This window comes from Scyliorhinus torazame, chromosome 4 (assembly GCF_047496885.1).
Source record: "Scyliorhinus torazame isolate Kashiwa2021f chromosome 4, sScyTor2.1, whole genome shotgun sequence".
Taxonomy (NCBI): domain Eukaryota; kingdom Metazoa; phylum Chordata; class Chondrichthyes; order Carcharhiniformes; family Scyliorhinidae; genus Scyliorhinus; species Scyliorhinus torazame.
In genome coordinates this window covers 234,749,346-234,766,609 of record NC_092710.1, presented here as the reverse complement: position 1 = coordinate 234,766,609, position 17,264 = coordinate 234,749,346, and the positions used below count along the sequence as shown (strand labels likewise).

Below are 17,264 nucleotides of genomic sequence, written 5' to 3'. Positions count from 1 at the left end.
ATGCTGAGTTAAACAGGCTCTTGCTCTACAAGAGAGTCCAGCGTGATGGGGATCAATCAGAGAAGTAGAGTTAAGGACACAAGCAAAACAGCCATGATCTTATTGAGTGGGGGAGCAGGCTTGAGGGGCCGAATGGTCTTCTCTTATTCCTTTTGTTCTTATGCTATTGTAGTGCCTTTGGATGTGTGCATGTTTTGTGAAAGGAGATGGCATGCATCATCTATTGTCTTCCAGCTTAACTGTAATCATATTAAGCATTGCTCTGCTGTGAATCCCAGATAGATCAGAAAGGGACTTGGAGATATACTATTTCACACATTGGGCGCGATCTACCAGCTGTTCACGCTGGCGGCTTATTCTGGTCTGTGCATGGGTTTCCCAGCCACGAGGGGCGTAGTCACCGGGAAATCCCATCGACAACTGCAAGATCGGTAAATCCCACTGGCGGGTTGCCTCCGCCGCCGATAAATACGCGGCAGGTTGGTCAGTAAATCCCACCCATTATCTTCTACATTGCTTCCTGATCCTCTGCTAATAAATGATACCAGTGGCCCATTAAATCCTGTGACCTCCTGAATGGAAACAAAATGCTATTGCATCATTTTGAGATAGTGCTCGGCCACTAGTGAAACAAAGCTGTTTCCAGCCACATGTGCAAACTGTGAGGCAGGGAGACGCACTTAGGATTTTAAAAAGTTGATTATTGTCAGTTTGCAAAGTTTGATCCATTGCTTCCAGAAACTTCATTATTATGCTGCTCATCAGACTCGTGTAGGGGAGCAGCAATTAATGTGTGAAAAACTAAGGTTATGGTTTAGGACAGGAATTTCTACTCTTAAATCCATGCGTATTAGCATGGTCCAAATCTGTCTGTTACAAGATTGAACCAGCTGCTCCATCAATAGGTGTGGGCAAGAAACAGTCAGTCAGATTGGAAGTCAGTGTTCCTGGACACTCCATCTTACTTTCCTGTTCCCTTGGCAGCCAGTCTTTCATTTCGATACAGGCCCACCCAGCTATGATTCCGATAATCACAAAAGGACGTGCGGCAGTGCTTGTGTGTAAGTAAGTCACTTTTCTTCTTTAGAGAGATGTCAGGACAGAGATCAGGCTGGAGACTGTCAAATTGCTGTTTAAAGAAAGCAACTAAAAGGCCCTGGCCATTGGGGTCAGCAGATCCGTTGTATTCCATGCCTAGACACTAGACACTGGATTTTATGGGGCAGGGTGTGATACATGCACTCCCAGCTAAAACGTTGGTGGGTGTACGCCCATGATCTCAATGGCTGGCCGACCTCAATTTAACACTGGGAGCAGCGTTAATTGTTTTAAGGTGAGACCTCTGTTCCCAACAAAGACCCAATCACTCTCCATCCACCACCACTTGGCTGAATGTGTTCTCACATCGAGCAACCTTCTCCTTCAACTTCATTCACTTCCTCTAAATAAAAGGTGTTACTTTGCAACCTGTATGGGCCCTCATTATGCCTGTCTTTTTGAAAGAAATATGGGAATTCTTTGTTCCAGTCCGATCTGGCTCCTTCCCTCAACTCTTTTTTTCGGTTCCTTGTTTCCCTCTCCATAGATACTACCAGACTTGCTGAGTATTTTCAGCATTTTCTGATTATATTTCAGAATACCAGAAACTTCAGTAATTTGCTTCTGCATCTGCAACTCAGTTACAGTTAAATGGTCCAATTGAAAATTTCAGATCGTAACATTTGGCCTGTTTTATAGTGTGTTTTATTTGCAGCTGTCAGCTGTTGTCAATGATTCTGCTTTTCCCAATTACAGATCGCCTAGACACACCTTTTGTTCTTTTTTTTACTTTCACCATTATCACTTCCTTTTGCCTTGCATCATTATCTCTTTTGTCATTTAATTTCTCCTGCATTTCCCCATCACGGACCTTCCATTTTGTTCACGCTCCCCCGCCCCCCCCCCCCCCTCACTTCCCTATCATTGTACTCGTTTTAAACCTCTGAAATCCTAACTTTACAAAAGCAAAATTCTGTGGACGCTGGAAAACTGAAATGAAAACAAATTTTAAAAAAACTCAAGTTCTGTTTGACCTGTAACGTTAACTCTGTTTCTTTCTCTACAGATGCTGACAGACCTGCTGAGTATTTCCAGCATTTGCTGTGCTTATTTCAGATTTCCAGCATCTGCAGTATTTTGTTTACAATCTGTAATTAAATAAATATCTTCGCTTTTTAGACGACGACTTCTCTGGAGAAGAAGAGGAGATGCATTCCTTCAGATGTGAACAAAGTGGTTAGTAAAATGTTGGTTTTTAAATATATAATAATAATCTTTATTATGTCAGAAGTATGCTTACATGAACACTGCAATTAAGTAACTGTGAAAATCCCCTCGTCGCCACACTCTGGCGCCTGTTCGGGATCACTCAGGGAGAATTCAGAATGTCCAATTCACCTAACAAGCACGTCCTTCGGACTTGTGGGAAGAAACCGGGGCACCCGGAGGAAACCCACGCAGACATGGGGAGAATGTGCAGACTCCGCATAGACAGTGACCCAGCGGGGAATCGAACCTGGGACCATGGCGCTGTGAAGCAACAGTGTAAACCACTGTGCCACCATGCCGCTCTTATATATTATATATATAAGAATATATATATATATCCTTGTTTCCATTTATTTCACAAATTTGTATTGTACCAGCCATATTTTAAGTTAGATTTGTTTGTTTAGCACTGTAGTAAGATTGAATTAAATCATCAACCTCAGAATTTCACCTCCCCCTTTTAAGCAGCTGGAGCTGCAGCTGGGCTTCACTTCCATTTGTTGTTTTGTCCAACCATGGACCCTATCCCAAACCACAAGGAAATAGTCATTCGTGTACATGATACGGGCAGTCAGCACCTGTTTAAGTGCCAGCGAGGAGACTGGCTACTGCCAGATAAGGTGTTGGAAATGGGATAGTCTCTGCCATGCTTGAGAGGAGGACCCAATGCCCAGGGAGAGCGGAAGTAATATAGCAGAGCATTACTGTTTTGGCCGGCCATGCAGCTAAGGGACAGGATTTTAAAGGTAACAGATCTCTCTCTGATTAATCATCTTTCTTCACGTCATTCCTAAGGCCTATATCTGCTCTCAGCATAAGTCCCACTGGATCTGGCAGGCAGCAACTGGGCAGAGTCGCACTGTAAGTTTGGGCATGCCACCATATGTGCCTCCAAAGCTGACTGTAAATTTAACAGTGGGTGATCAAACACCTCCTTCCCTACATTGCCTGTAATTTATATCACTTTTATTATTCATTCTTGGGATGTGAGCATTGCTGGCAAGGTCAGGATTTAATACCTGTCCTTGAGCAAGTGTTGCTGAGCCACCTACAACTCAGTGGCTTCCATTTCAGAGGGCAAAGCTGGTGCCTTAAACCAAGTGCTGCCAAAACCGTATCATGTGTTTACTACCTAGACAATGCAAGAAGTCACTAAGAACCTGACCTCTACTTAAACTGCACCAAATACCTCCCTACACCTACCTATCTTGGTCTAATTTTGGACTGTACACTGACCTTCAAGCCACACCTCCAGAAAGTCTCAGCTAAATGGAAGACTTACAAGAATCTCATCAGCAAACTAACAGAAACGTCTTGGAGAGCCAACACCAGAACTTTTAAGAGCCTCCTCTTTATCTCTCTGCTTCTCAGTAGCTGAGTACTGTTCTTCTGCCTGGAAGAACTCTGCGCACTGCAAACTGATCAATGTCCATCTGAATGAGACCATGATAATAATAATCTTTCTTAGTGTCACAACTAGGCTTACATTAACATTGCAATAAAGTTAATGTGAAAATCCGCTAGTCTCCATACTACAGCGCCTGCTCGGGTACGCTGAGGGAGAATTCAGAATGTCCAATTCACCTAACAAGCACGTCTTTCAGGACTTGTGGGAGGAAACCGGAGCACCAGGAGGAAACCCACGCAGACACGGGGCGAACGTGCAGACTCTGTATAGACAGTGACCCAAACTGGGAATCTAACCCAGGTCTCTGGCGATGTGAAGCCACAGTTCTAACCACTGTGCTACTGTGTCACCCAAGGAACATCTCTGGAGTATTCCGTCAACAAATGGAAATTGGCCAGTTGTGCTCTGCAACATGGCACCACCACAAATCCGTTGTGCCGTTCGCACAGCACGATTGCTAGAACGAGTGCAGAAAAATCCAGATCTGCCACTGGTAGAAGATATCTCCCGCCACCCAGCAAACGCCTCATCTCATGGCGGCCGATCTGGACCAATGTGACAGAGCCAGGTAGTTCTGCTGCGGGATTGTGGAAGGACCTGTTGCACAATGCCAACAAAACAGCCCAGAATCAGCACTTGGTTAGTGATTCTACGTTGGACATCCCAGGCTTCGACCTCCCGCACAGCGAATGGGTCAAACTGAACAGGTTTCGCATTGGAGTCGGACCCTGCTGCAACATCCTCTTCTATTGGGCACCGTGACTCACTCATGTGCAACTCTGCAAACCATTGTTCATTTAATCAACAAGTGCCCCGACCTGTGTTTCAGTGGCAGCTTCACAGCCCTACACCTGGCTGATGAGGCGGCTGCCAACTGGCTGAAGAATTTCAAATCTGACATGAGCTGTCATCAGTGCATTCAATAGTGTAGTCGAGAGCAACTAGGAGACAGACACATTGCTGTGGGTCTGGAGTCACATGTAAACCAGACCAGGTAAGATCGCCAGCTGTCCTTCCCTACAGGATATTAATGCATCAAATGGGATTTTACAACAATCTGGTGCTTTTACAATCATTATTTATAAGTCTAGCATAATTGAACTTAAAATCTTCCAGCTGCCATGGTGAGATTTGAATTTGCATCTCCTGAGCATTTGTCTGGACCTCTGGATTATCCATCCAGTGACATTACCACCAAGCTACCATGGAGTGGAAACCTTGCAGATCAGGGTCCTTGGTCAAATTACTGCCTCAGGGACAGAGAATATCGCCTTCAGAATTTTGGGCCCATAGTGCACAGCTATTTCAGGAGAGTTATTGTTTTCGGGCTTGCATTATCTTGACTTGCGTGACACAGCTGCAAATGTAATTTTGGAACAGCTACATTTCAGACCTTCGAAAATCAAAACCAGATCATAAACCAATTACAGGACATTGAGACATTCCGCTGCTGCTGAACTTTTCACTGGATTCTCCGCCAAATCAGTTAACGCCACTTTTCAGAAATCTGTTTTGTCTTCCTTAAAAGTTTGCAATAATAATTCCGTACACTTCAGATTTCGTAGAAGCAATTCTCTGCATCTCTGATCGCTGGAAAGGATATCCCCTTCGCCACATCATTCTCATCCACAATAACACCAAAACTGGGGGCTGGATTTTCCCAGCCTTGTGATGGCGAGCTTGGAAGGGCAGGGGTGGGAATAAGGGAGAGCTATGCGGGATGGCTCTCCGAAGCATTCCCGTTGCCGGAGTACTTTTTAAAAAAATCATTTATGGGATGTGGGCGTCGCTGGTTAGGTCAGCATTTATTGCCCCTCCCTAGTTGCCCTTTAAAAGGAGGTGGTGAGTTGCCTTCTTGAACCTCTGTAGTCTTTCAGGTGTAGATACACCCACTGTGCTGTTAGGGAGGGAGGTCCAGGATGTTGCTCCAGCAACAGTGAAGGAGCAGCGATATATTTCCAAGTCAGGGTGGTGAGTGACTTGGAGGGGAACCTCCAGGTGGTGGGGTGCACGGATATCCGTTCCTAGATGGTAGTGGTCATGGGTTTGGAAGATGCTGTCTAAGGAAACTTGGTGAGTTACTATAGTGCATCTTTAAGATGGTGCACACGGCTGCCACTGTTCGTTAGTGGTGGAGAGTTTAAATGTTTGTGGAAGTAGGAGCAATCTAGCGTGATGCTTTGTCCTGGATGGTGTCAAGCTTCTTGAGTGTTGTTGGAGCTGCACTCATCCAGGCAAGTGGAGAGTATTAAACCATTACACTCTTGACTTGTGCCTTGTAAATGGTGGACAGGCTTTGGGGGGTCAGGAGGTGAATTACTCGCCATAGAATTTGAAAAAATAGCAAAGAACCGTACCGCGCAGGAACAGGCCCTTCAGCCCTCCAATCCTCCGCCGACCATGCTTCCCCTCTAACCTTAAACCTTTTACACATCCAGGGCTTGTGTCCCTCTATTCTCATCCTATTCATGCATTTATCAAGACACCCTTAAACGTCACTATCGCACCTGCTTCCACCACCTCCTCCAACAGCGAGTTCCAGGCACCCAATAAAATCTGTGTAAAAAGACTTTCCTCGCACAATTCCTCTAAACTTTGCCCCTCGCACCTTGAAACTATATCCCCTGGTAATTGACTCGTCCACCCTGTGAAAACGCATCTGACTATCCACTCTGTCCATGCCCCTCAATTTTGTAGACTTCTATCGGGTCACCCTTTAACCTCCATCGTTCAATTGAGAACAAACCGTGTTTATCCAATCTCTCCTCATAGCTAATGCCCTTCACATCAGGAAACATCCTGATAAACCTCTTCTGTACCCTCTCCAAAGCCTCCATATCCTTCTGTTAGTGTTGCGACCAGAAATGAGCATGATAGTCCAAATGTTGTGGCATGGTGGCAATGTGGTTAGCACTGTTGCCTCACAGCTCCAGGGTCCGGGTTCAATTCCAGCCACGGGTGACTGTGTGGAGTTTGCACGTTCTCCCCGAGTCCACGTAGGGTTCCTCCGGGTGCTCTGGTTTCCTCCCACAATCCAAAGATGAGCAGGTTAAGTGGATTGGCTATGCTAAATTGCCGCATAGTGTCCAAAATGCTAGGTGGGGGTTACTGGGTTATGGGGATAGGATGGAGGCATGGGCCTAAGTGCAGAGTTGATGGGCCATGTGGCCTCCTGCACTGAAAATTCAATGATTTTAACTAAGGTTGACTTGCCAATTTTTATATTCCGTGCCCCATCAGATAAAGGCAAGCATGCCGGATGCCTTCTTGACTTTCTTCGCCACCTGTGGTGCCACTTTCATGGCCTGTGGACCTATACACCCAGATCCCTCTGCCTGTCATTACTCTTAAGGGTTCTGCCATTTACTCGTATATTTCCCACCTGTATTATACCATTCAAAATGCATTGCCTCACATCCACATTAATCTTCATCTGGCATCTCTCCACCCAAGTCTCCAAACGATCTCTATCCTGCTGTATTCTCTGACAGTCCTCATTGTTATCCGCAATTCCACCAACCTTCGTGTCATCCACAAGCTTTTAAAAAAATTTAGAGTACCAATTCATTTTTTCCCCTTAAGGGTCAATTTAGCGTTACCAAAAGACCTACCCTGCACATCTTTGGGTTGTGGGGGTGGGGGCGAAACCAATGCAAACATGGGGAGAATGTGTAAACTCCACACAGACAGTGACCCAGAGCCGGGATCGAACCTGGGACCTCGGCGCCATGAGGAAGCAGTGCTAACCACTGCACCACCGTGCTGCCCTATGTCATCCGCAAACTTACTAATCAGACCAGTTACATTTTCCTCCAAATCATTTATATATACTACAAACAGCAAAGGTCCCAGCACTGATCCCTGCGGAACACCACTAGTCACAGCCCTCCATTCATAAAAGCACCCTTCCACTGTTACCCTCTGTCTTCTATGACTGAGCCAGTTTTGTATCCATCTTGCCATCTGATACCATGTGACTTCACCTTCTGTACCAATCTGCCGTGAGGTACCTTGTCAAAGGCTTTACCAACTCCATGTAGATAACATCCACTGCCCCAGCTTCAACAAGCATCTTCATCACTTCCTCGAAAAACTCAAGAGACATGACCTCCCCTTCACAAAACCATGTTGCCTCTCGATAATGCATCCATTTGCTTCCAAGTGGAAGTAAATCCTGGCTTGAGGAATCCTCTCCAATAATTTCCCTATCCCTGATGTAAGGCTCACCGGCCTGTAATTTCCTGGAATATATTTGCCACTCTACTTAAACAAACAAACAACATTAGCTGCTCTCCAGTCCTCTGGAATCTTACCTGTAGCCAGTGAGAATACAAAGATCCCTGTAAAGGCAAGGCCCCAGCAATTTCCTCCCTTGCCTCCCTCAGTATTCTGGGGGAGATCCCATCAGGCCCTGGGGACTTAACTACCTTAAAGTTTTTCAAGACCCAAGCATCTTCTTTTTGATCTCAATGTGACCCAGACTATCTACACACACTTCCCAGACTCATCCACACCAAGTCCTTCACTTTGGTGAATACTGATGCAAAGTACTCATTTAATACCACGCCCATTTCCCCTGGCTCCACGCATAGATTCCGCCCCCCCCCCCCCCCCCCCCGTCCTTGAGTGGGCAACCCTTTCCCTTGGTATCCTGATGGTCTTTATATACGTATAAAAAACCTTGAGATTTTCCTTAATGACTTTTCGTGACCCCTTTTAGCCCTCCTGACTCCTTGCTTAAGCTCCTTCCTACTTTCCTTATATTCCTCATGGGCTTTGTCTATTCCCAGCCTTCTAACCCTTACAAATGCTTCTTTTTTCTTTTGGACTAGGCCCACAATATCCCTCGTTATCCAAGATTCCCGAAACTTGCCATACTTATTCTTCTTCCTCACAGGATCATACCGGTCCTGAATTCCTATCAACTTACACTTGAAAGCCTCCCACATGCCAGATGTTGATTTACCCTCAAATATCCGCCCCCAATCTGGATTCTTCAGTTCCTGCCTAATATTGTTATAATTAGCCTTCGCCCAAGGACTACAGTTATCTTTATCTTTATCCAACAGTATCTTAAAACTTACTGAATTATGGGCACTGTTCCCGAAATGAAACTTCGACCACCTGGCCGAGCTCATTCCCCAATACCAGGTCCAGTGCGGCCCCTTCCCTAGTTAGACTATTTACATACTGTTTCAAGAGGCCCTCCTGGATGCTTCTTACAAACTCTGACCCATCCAAGACCCTAGAACTAAGTGAGTCCCAGTCAATATAGGGTAAGTTAAAATCACCCACCCCAACAACCTTATTGCTTTTTACACTTTTCCCATATCTGTTCCTCTGTCTCCAGCTGTTGGGTGGCCTGTATTAAATGCCCAACATTGTGACGTTACCCTTGCTATTTCTGAGCTCTACCTATATTGCCTCGCTGCATGAGCTCTCTGAGGTGTCCTCTCGCAGTACAGCTGTGGTATTCTCCTTAACCAGTTCAACTCCTCCATCCTTTTTACATCCCCCAGCCTGCCTGAAATATCTAAAATCTGGAATGTTTAGCTGTCAATCCTGACCCTCCTTCAATCAAGTCTCTAATGGCAACAAGTACCAATTTCCAAGTACTAATCTAAGCTTCATCTCCCTTACCTGTTATACTTCTCGTATTGAAACAAATGCACTTCAGACCACCAGTCCTGCTGTGTCAGCAACATCTCCCTGCCCGTTCCTCCTCTGAGTCTTACTGGCCCTATCCTCTAGGTCTCACTCAGTTATTTCACCTTCTGACCTGCTGCTCCGGTTCCCACCCACTCTGCCACACTAGCTCAAACCCACCCGTGTGACACCAACACACTTTGCAGCCAGGATATTTATGCCCCTCCAGTTTAGATGCAACCCGTCCTTCTTGTACAGGTCCTACCTGCCCTGGAAGAGATCCCAATGGTTCAGATATCTGAAACTCTCTCTCCTACACCAGCTGCTTAGTCATGTGTTTAGCTGTGCTATCTTCCTATACCTAGCCTCACTGGCACGTGTCACAGGGAGTAATCCCGAGATTCCAACTCTAGAGGTCCTGTTTTTTAACTTTCTACCTAACTCCCTGAACTCCTGCTGCAGGACCTCATCACTCTTCCTGCCAATGTCATCAGTACCAATATGTACCACTGGCTGTTCACCCTCCCCCTTCAGAATGCCCCCTGCCCGATCAGAGACATCCTGGACTCTGGCACCAGGGAGGCAACACACCATCCTGGAGTCTCCTTCACGTTCCCAGGAGTGCCTATCTGTGCCTCTGACTATAGAGTCCCCTATAACTTGCTCTTCTGCGCTTTGTCTCTCCCTGATTAATAACCGAGCCATGGTGCAACTGCTCTGGCTGCTGCTGCTGTTTTCCCCTGATAGACCATTCTCCCCCAATAACATCCAAAATGGTATACTTGTTCAAGACAGTCACAGGGGATTCCTGCACTGACTGCCTGCCCTTTCTACCGATCATCCATCGATGTTCCTGCATCTTGAGTGAAACCATGTCTCTATAACTCCTATCTATGACACTTTCCACCACCTGCAAGCTCCTAAGGGCATCCAACTGCTACCCCAACCAATCCATGTGGTCTGTGAGGAGCTGCAATTGGGTGCTGTTCCTGCAGATATAGTTGTCCAGAATGCCGGAAGCTTCATGGACTTCCCACATCTCAAAATGAAGCACTTTACCCCTCTAATTGCTATTTCTTGAACTATTTAATAAATTAATTCAAAAATAAATACTAATTAAAATAAGTTACAGTTAACTATATACTTCTTACCACTAGATTTCTACTATAAATGACACTTTATTTTTTAAATTTGGTTCCCTATCTATTATCTTTTTCAGTTCTTTCAGTTCCAGCTATTTATACACAGTCCCTAATATCAGTTACTCACCAACCAATCAGCTTACTAGATCAGCCGGTACGTGGTAATCAGCAGGAGGTTTCCTTGCTCATGTTTAACCTGAAAACAGGAGACCTCAGGGGTCCAGAGTCGATGTTGGGAACTCCCAGGGCAATTCCCTCCCGACTGTATGCCACTGTCGCCACCTCTGCTGGGTCTGTCTTGCCGGTGAGACAGGATGTACTCAGGAATGGTAATCGTGCTGTCTGGTACATTGTCTATAAGGTACGATTCTGTGAGTATTACTATGTCAGGCAGTTTCTTGACTGATCTGTGAGTCAGCTCTCCCAACTTTGGCACAAGCCCCCAGATGTTAGTAAGGAGGACTTTGCAGGGTTGCCAGGGTCTGGAGTCACAAGTAGGCCAGACCAGATAAGGACAGAAATTTCCTTCCCTAAAGGGCATTAGTGAACCAGATGGGTTTTTGGAACAATCGACAACGGTTTCATGGTCATCATTTGACTTTTAATTCCAGATATTTTATTGAGTTTAAATTCCACCACCTGCCATGGTGGGATTCGAACCCGGGTCCCCAGATCATTATCCTGGGTCTCTGGATTATTAGTCCAATGACAATAACACTACGCCACCTCCCACTTTCCCAGTGTCATGCTGGAAGTGGGATCAGCTGCCCGCACCATGGGGCTGGACAGTCAATTTGGGTTCATTTTGTGAGATTGCCTGAACTTTCCCACTGGCCCCAGTTGTGCGCCAAGGCTGCCAGCTCATTCGAGGTTTGCCTTCCTGTGACTGTCTCAGGGGCTTTGGAGTCAGAGGCACCATAATGGGATGGGATCACAGTGATGAAAGACTGCAATCAGGGCAGCATCCACTCCTGTGGAGGGACTTCCACGGCATCCTGATGGCCTTAGTGCCTTTGGTCATCTTCATTGCAGCCCTTCATTGTTGGTTAGTGAAGCTGCCACCATGTTGAGATGACCTCCTGGTCCATGCCCCACCATTGCAGCAGCAAGAGGCAGTAGTATAGTGTATTGTCACTGAACCAGTAATCTAGCAACCCAGGGCAACTCTTTGGGGCCCCACGCTCGAATTCCACCATGGCAGATGGTGAAATTTGAATTTGATAAATATCTGGAATTAAAGCCTAAAGATCACCATGAAATTGTCTTCCCTTTCTGGAAGGAAATCTGCCACCCTTATCTGGTCAGGCGTAGCCTACATGTGACTCTAGATTAACAGAAATGCAGTTGTCTCAAGCAATTCAATTCAAGGGCAGTTAGAGATGGGCATAAATGCTGGCCCAATAGTTATTGGCAAAAAAAAATTTCTCCCTGTGGGGCTACAGAGGTGCTAGAACTTATTGGAAGCCCGCCCTCTGACACTAATATAACAGCGAGAGCAGAGGCAGACAATTCAGGGGCCAACTCCTAGATGATTGCACCGCTGGTCTTGCTGCTGGCAAGTGTGGGCTCCGGATCCCCATTTGGACTTGGAGTCTGCAGCAAAATCCAGCCCTGTGTGTCAGTTCACATTGAAAGCAAGGTCTGGCACTTTTGGCTGGGAAATAGTTAACTCAGACTGAGGCCTTATTGTGATGAAATTATGATGGAAGCTGTAGAACCATTTTCAATGGCTCATGAGACCATAGAAGACATAATTTACAGTAGGCCATTCCTAGTTTCAACAACAACGGTAAACTGGCTGAGATAAGCAGTGTCGACAAAACACCAGCACTTTAAATGGGTGAAAGTCATAATAGTTCTTGCCAAACTGGAAAATCTATTTTCCAGCCAACACCGCCTCACATTTAAGATGCATTATAAACAAAAATCGACATTCATTGCAAGATTGCTATTCTGCAAGTTAACATTAGCTCTTCAAAGTAAAGCTGTTTTTTGCAGAAAACTAATTACTATACTCAGGAATACTTTAATGCCTGGGTTCATTTTAACATGATTGAAAACAACTGTTCTTTCTAATCTGCCTGTGTGTTTTCTTTTGACAAAAATGATTTGTAGCACTGCCCTCCTAGCACAATGAAGTTTTAAGCAAAGTACTTTCTTTACAAACTAATCTCCCTGATGCGACCATCAATTCACTCGAAGACACGTGGAGAAGTAAACCGTGGTTTTAATCAGCTTAGAACTGTGCCTGCCTGCGACCGGTACAATACTGAAGGCAGCCCTGCAGGTCGGCAGCTCTTATACTTCCTGTAAAGGGGGTGGAGCCATTGGCGGAGCCCGTATATGCCCCAACTTATCCCCTGTGGGTGAAGCCACACAATGGCCCATAGGTAGAACCCACAGGGTTAATAACATAACACAGTGCACTGGTGAATTATCAGTCATTATACATTCACCACAGTCCCAATGTTGGCGGGAAAATAAAATGGAAAAACCTTGTGCACTGCCTTTTAAAAGCAAAGTTAAAATTTCCCACACTTCTGAGATAGTTCTAGTTCAATCAATGACAGGGTAAGATAGAATTAGCTTCCCCTAATCAGTGTAAGTGGAAATTAAACCCAAGGCCCAGAATCTAAGCACCAGGAGCGGGATTCGCCAATGCCAGAATCGGGAAACACGATTGGGCGGGGAATTCAACGTCAGCCGAAAATCGAGGTTGGCACCGGATGCCAAACGGAATGCCATGCGTAAATGCCGCAGACTTGGGCATGCAAATTATTCAGTGAAGGCCTTTGGCATATCATTAACGGGCCCGACCAGGCATTTTCCGGGCCTTCCGCAATGCTCCGCCTCCTGCAGGAGGAATTACCGACACCGAGGTTCACTTGTATTTAAAATCGGGACTCAGGCGCCATGGCTGCTGAGGGTGTAGGAGGGGGTACAAACAGTATCCAACATTGCTCTAGTTGTGCCACTGGCTGTCGGGCATCTGCCAGGGTCAGGGAGGGTGTAATATGGGGCGGTGAGGAGGTGGAGCATGGGGTCAGGGCACGGATCCCCATGGCCGCAGCCTGCAAGACAGCCATATGGCTCCGCATGCTGCTGACTGCCCACTGTGAACTTAGCACCACGGGTCATATGGGTGTCCCCCCTCAGGCCACACCATAGATACCCTAAGGCCCCAGCACAGGATGCTGCAGCGCAACTAGTGCCATTATCTTGGCCGGGATGAGGGTCGGCATGCATTGGAATTGTGCGAGTTCTACGTGGTGCCGGCGCTAGCCCATTAACGGGACCTGAATTGCTCCGGGACTGGCACCGCTTTCATCCACATAGAACACTCGCGATTCAGTCCCGGCCCCCAGGTCTTTCATGCAGATAGTTTTTTTTTTTCCCAATTAAGGGGCAATTTAGAGTGACCAATCCACCTACCCTGCACATCTTTGGGTTGTCGGGGCTGAGACCCACGCAGACACGGGAAGAATATGTAACCTCCACAGAGACAGTGACCCGGGGCAGGGATGGAACCCGGGTCCTCGGCACCGTGAGGCAGTTGTGCTAACCACTAGGCCACCGTGCCACCCCATGCAGATATTATTACAGATGAGGGAAAAGAGGAGAAGCACAATCACCACCAACAGCATCAGCAGTTGTCTTCTCCTCAGTCACATGCATCCTGAAGGAATTAACAGTAAAATGGGGAAATACTGTTTTTTTCCTCTGGGCAGTTGGGCTGGCCTCTACGATCCAGCTGTAAGTAGGTGACACTCCGAACACAGGTAGAGGGTCAGTAACACAAGTAGAGGGGTCAGTGCTCTCAAAATGTCTGAGCATCTGGGCCTTAGGAACCTCAGGCTGTCACTGCTAACATCTCCAGCCTTCTGGAACAAGAGCTGGTGTGCACACATTGCTACTAGATCACAAGATGTCCATCATTGGAGAGCAACCTTGCCCCCACCCCGATTCCCTAACACCCTCTGTATCTATGTCTCTCACCAAATTAGGTGCTTTCTTATGCAAGAAGAGAAAGTCAAGAGGTTTGAGTGATGGTAATGACTTGTGTGAGAAGAAGGGAAGGACTCTATTTGAAATGTGACTGAGGAATGGGTGCAAGAGGCGTATAGACTGAGGGAGGGTGGGGAACAATCTTTTGCGTTCAGATGGGGATGTGAGAGAAATGAGTGGACCTACAAGAAGACTGCTATGCAGGAGAATACTGGGCAAGTCAGACTTGGTGCCTGATGCTGTCATGCCACACATCTGTCATGCCCTCCTGAAATTATGGATTCTCTTGGTGCATGGTCTTTAAGTTGGTGATATTGTACTTCTGCTGCTGACTTCCTGGGCTATTTCCATCAATGTTTGTTTTGTTGGAGAGGTGTTCCTCTTCCTATCAGTGGGAGAACTCACCTCAGTGTATCTCTTCAGATGTCATAGCAGGATCTCTAGGTAAGAATAAGAGACCCATGGAGCAGCCTTCCCAGGTCTTGTCTCCATTTCTGTGGTTATCGTAACCTCAAAAATCCATTTGCTGATGAACCTTTGTAACCCCTATCACAGTGCATTTAATTAGAAATCGCATCATTCAACAGATCCAGCACATCATTCCACCTCCCTCCCCGAAGCACAGCCAGCTAATTCCAGTGTTTAAGGCCCCATTTACAGCCAGTTTTACAGTGTCACTCTAATATTCCCACCAGCAACTCATTGGAGATGATCTTTCGGCAGAAAGCCAGGGTGTCTTCAGAGCCAAAGGCTCCATGCTCCAATGACACAGTGGCGATGGTGAAAGGCTGCAATCGCAGTTGCATCTGATTCTGTGGAGAAGTTTCCCCTTCATCCCGATGTCTCAACTGGCTTCTGGAGTCTTCACTGCAGCCTTTCTCTACAGGCTGGTGAGGGTGCCTCTAGGTTAAATTGTTCTTGCGATCAACGATCTGCCTCAGCAGTGCCTACCTCTTCCAGTGTGGCGCCACGGGCTCTGGAGCTGCCAGCCTGTGATTGGGCCTGCAATTGTAGGCTCAAGATCCTGACCTCGTCTTGATATTTAAGTTCCTGAAGCCAATGTTAAAGCCCTGCGCTGTGATGTAAAAGACACTGCAATTGTAGTTTGAACATATGAACATACAAATTCACAGTAGGCATTGACCATTCGCCCATCAAACCTGCCCTGTCATTCAATAAGATCATGCTGATCTGAACATGGCCTCAATTTTACTTTCCTTCCTGACTCTTATACCCTTTGACTCCCTTGTCAATCACAATCAAGCTAATGCAGCCTTAAAAATATTCAATCACCCTGACAAGTTCACATTTTCCGACATAATACTCCATCCGCCAAATTATTGTCCACTCACTTAACCTATACATGGTGGCATGGGTAGCCATGGGTGTATGTGGGTGTGAAAGGGTATGAGGCATGAGGAGGCTTGGTGGGGTAGAGGTATTGTCACTCGACTAGTAATTCAGAGACTCCGAGCAAGATCTCGGGACCCAGGTTCGAATTACACCACGGCAGATAGTAGTAAAATTTGAATTACATTTTTTTTAAATCTGGAATTTAAAAAGTCTAATGATGGCCTTGTTGATTGTCGTAAAAACCCATCTGGGTCACTATTGTCCTTTATGGAAGGAAATCTGACTCCAGATCCACAGCAATGTTGACTCTCAAATGTCTTCTGAAATAGAGGGCAGTTAGAGATGGTTAATAAATGTTGGCCCAGCTAGCGATGCCCACTTCCATAAATGAAATTAAAAAAAGGTCTGAGGGCCCTTCTTGGTTTTATTGGTTTTTTAACAGCTCGGACAAAATCGCAGATCACTAAGGCAGGCCTTAGGCACCACCTGCCTCTGCCCTGGCAACCCCTGTGGCTGCTGTCATGATATGCAGACATGCAGGTAATGATATACAGACAGACACAGACAGGCAGCTAATGAACACAGAGAACAGGACATGACCAATGGGCAGGCAGGACACTCGGGTGGTATCTCACTATAAAAGGCACGAGGCACTCACACTCTGTCTCTTTCCACTGATGAACATCTACAGAGTGAGTCAGGATGTATGTACAGTATCACACCTCCAGCACGTGGCTAAGAGCTAGTCTGGTTCAGTCAGGCAGAGTAACCACACTTAGGTTAGCAGAGAGTCGAACGCACAGAGAACTGTGCTAACTGTGCTACTGGTTCAGTAAATCAGATTGAACTAACTTCAAGGTCTGGAATATCTTTTGGTTAAAGCTGCATCCAGTTGTAGCCTGTGTTATCCCAGCGTACATAACACATCAGCTGCCTCTGAAACATTTCTGGGGGTGGCAGGCCTAACTCCAGTTAACACCTTCCTCCCCATCCCTACCAAGGAATGAAAATCCAATTGTCCAGGGCATTTTCTCCTGAGCCAGGTTTGCAGAGCTGGGAATTTTCCTGACGCTGTGCTCTTGGCTCAGGAGCAAAAATTCAGGCCTCAATCTCTTTGCGACCTTCTTGTGTCCTCTTCATAGTTTATATTCCCACCTAACTTTGTATGTATGCATTACTCTCTGTCTCTTCATCTATGGCATTCACTTCATTCATAAAGATTGTGAATAGCTGAGTCAGCCCTAATCCTTGCGGCACTGTACTAGTTAAGTCTCCCAACTTGAAAATGCCTAGTTTATCACTACTGTCTGCTTCTAATCCGTTAACCAATTCTCCATCCATGCTAATTGTTACCTCCAAGTCCAAGTACCCTTATCTTGCCTATTAACCTATTCTGTACATGA

The 17,264-nt window shown here is 46.2% G+C and overlaps 1 protein-coding gene across 12 annotated transcripts in view; it reads left to right on the top strand.

The window, feature by feature from the left end:
* scara3 (scavenger receptor class A, member 3) overlaps positions 1-17,264 on the top strand; it is an 80,130-nt gene that overhangs the window by 20,620 nt on the left and 42,246 nt on the right. For 7 of the 12 annotated variants that reach the window (XM_072499479.1, XM_072499478.1, XM_072499480.1 and 4 more), the window contains exon 3: positions 2,218-2,274. The exons of the other annotated variants lie outside the window; for them this stretch is intronic. In XM_072499479.1, coding sequence (XP_072355580.1) covers positions 2,218-2,274 — 57 coding nt within the window. The remainder of the gene's footprint in view (positions 1-2,217; positions 2,275-17,264) is intronic. 12 annotated transcript variants of the gene reach the window in all.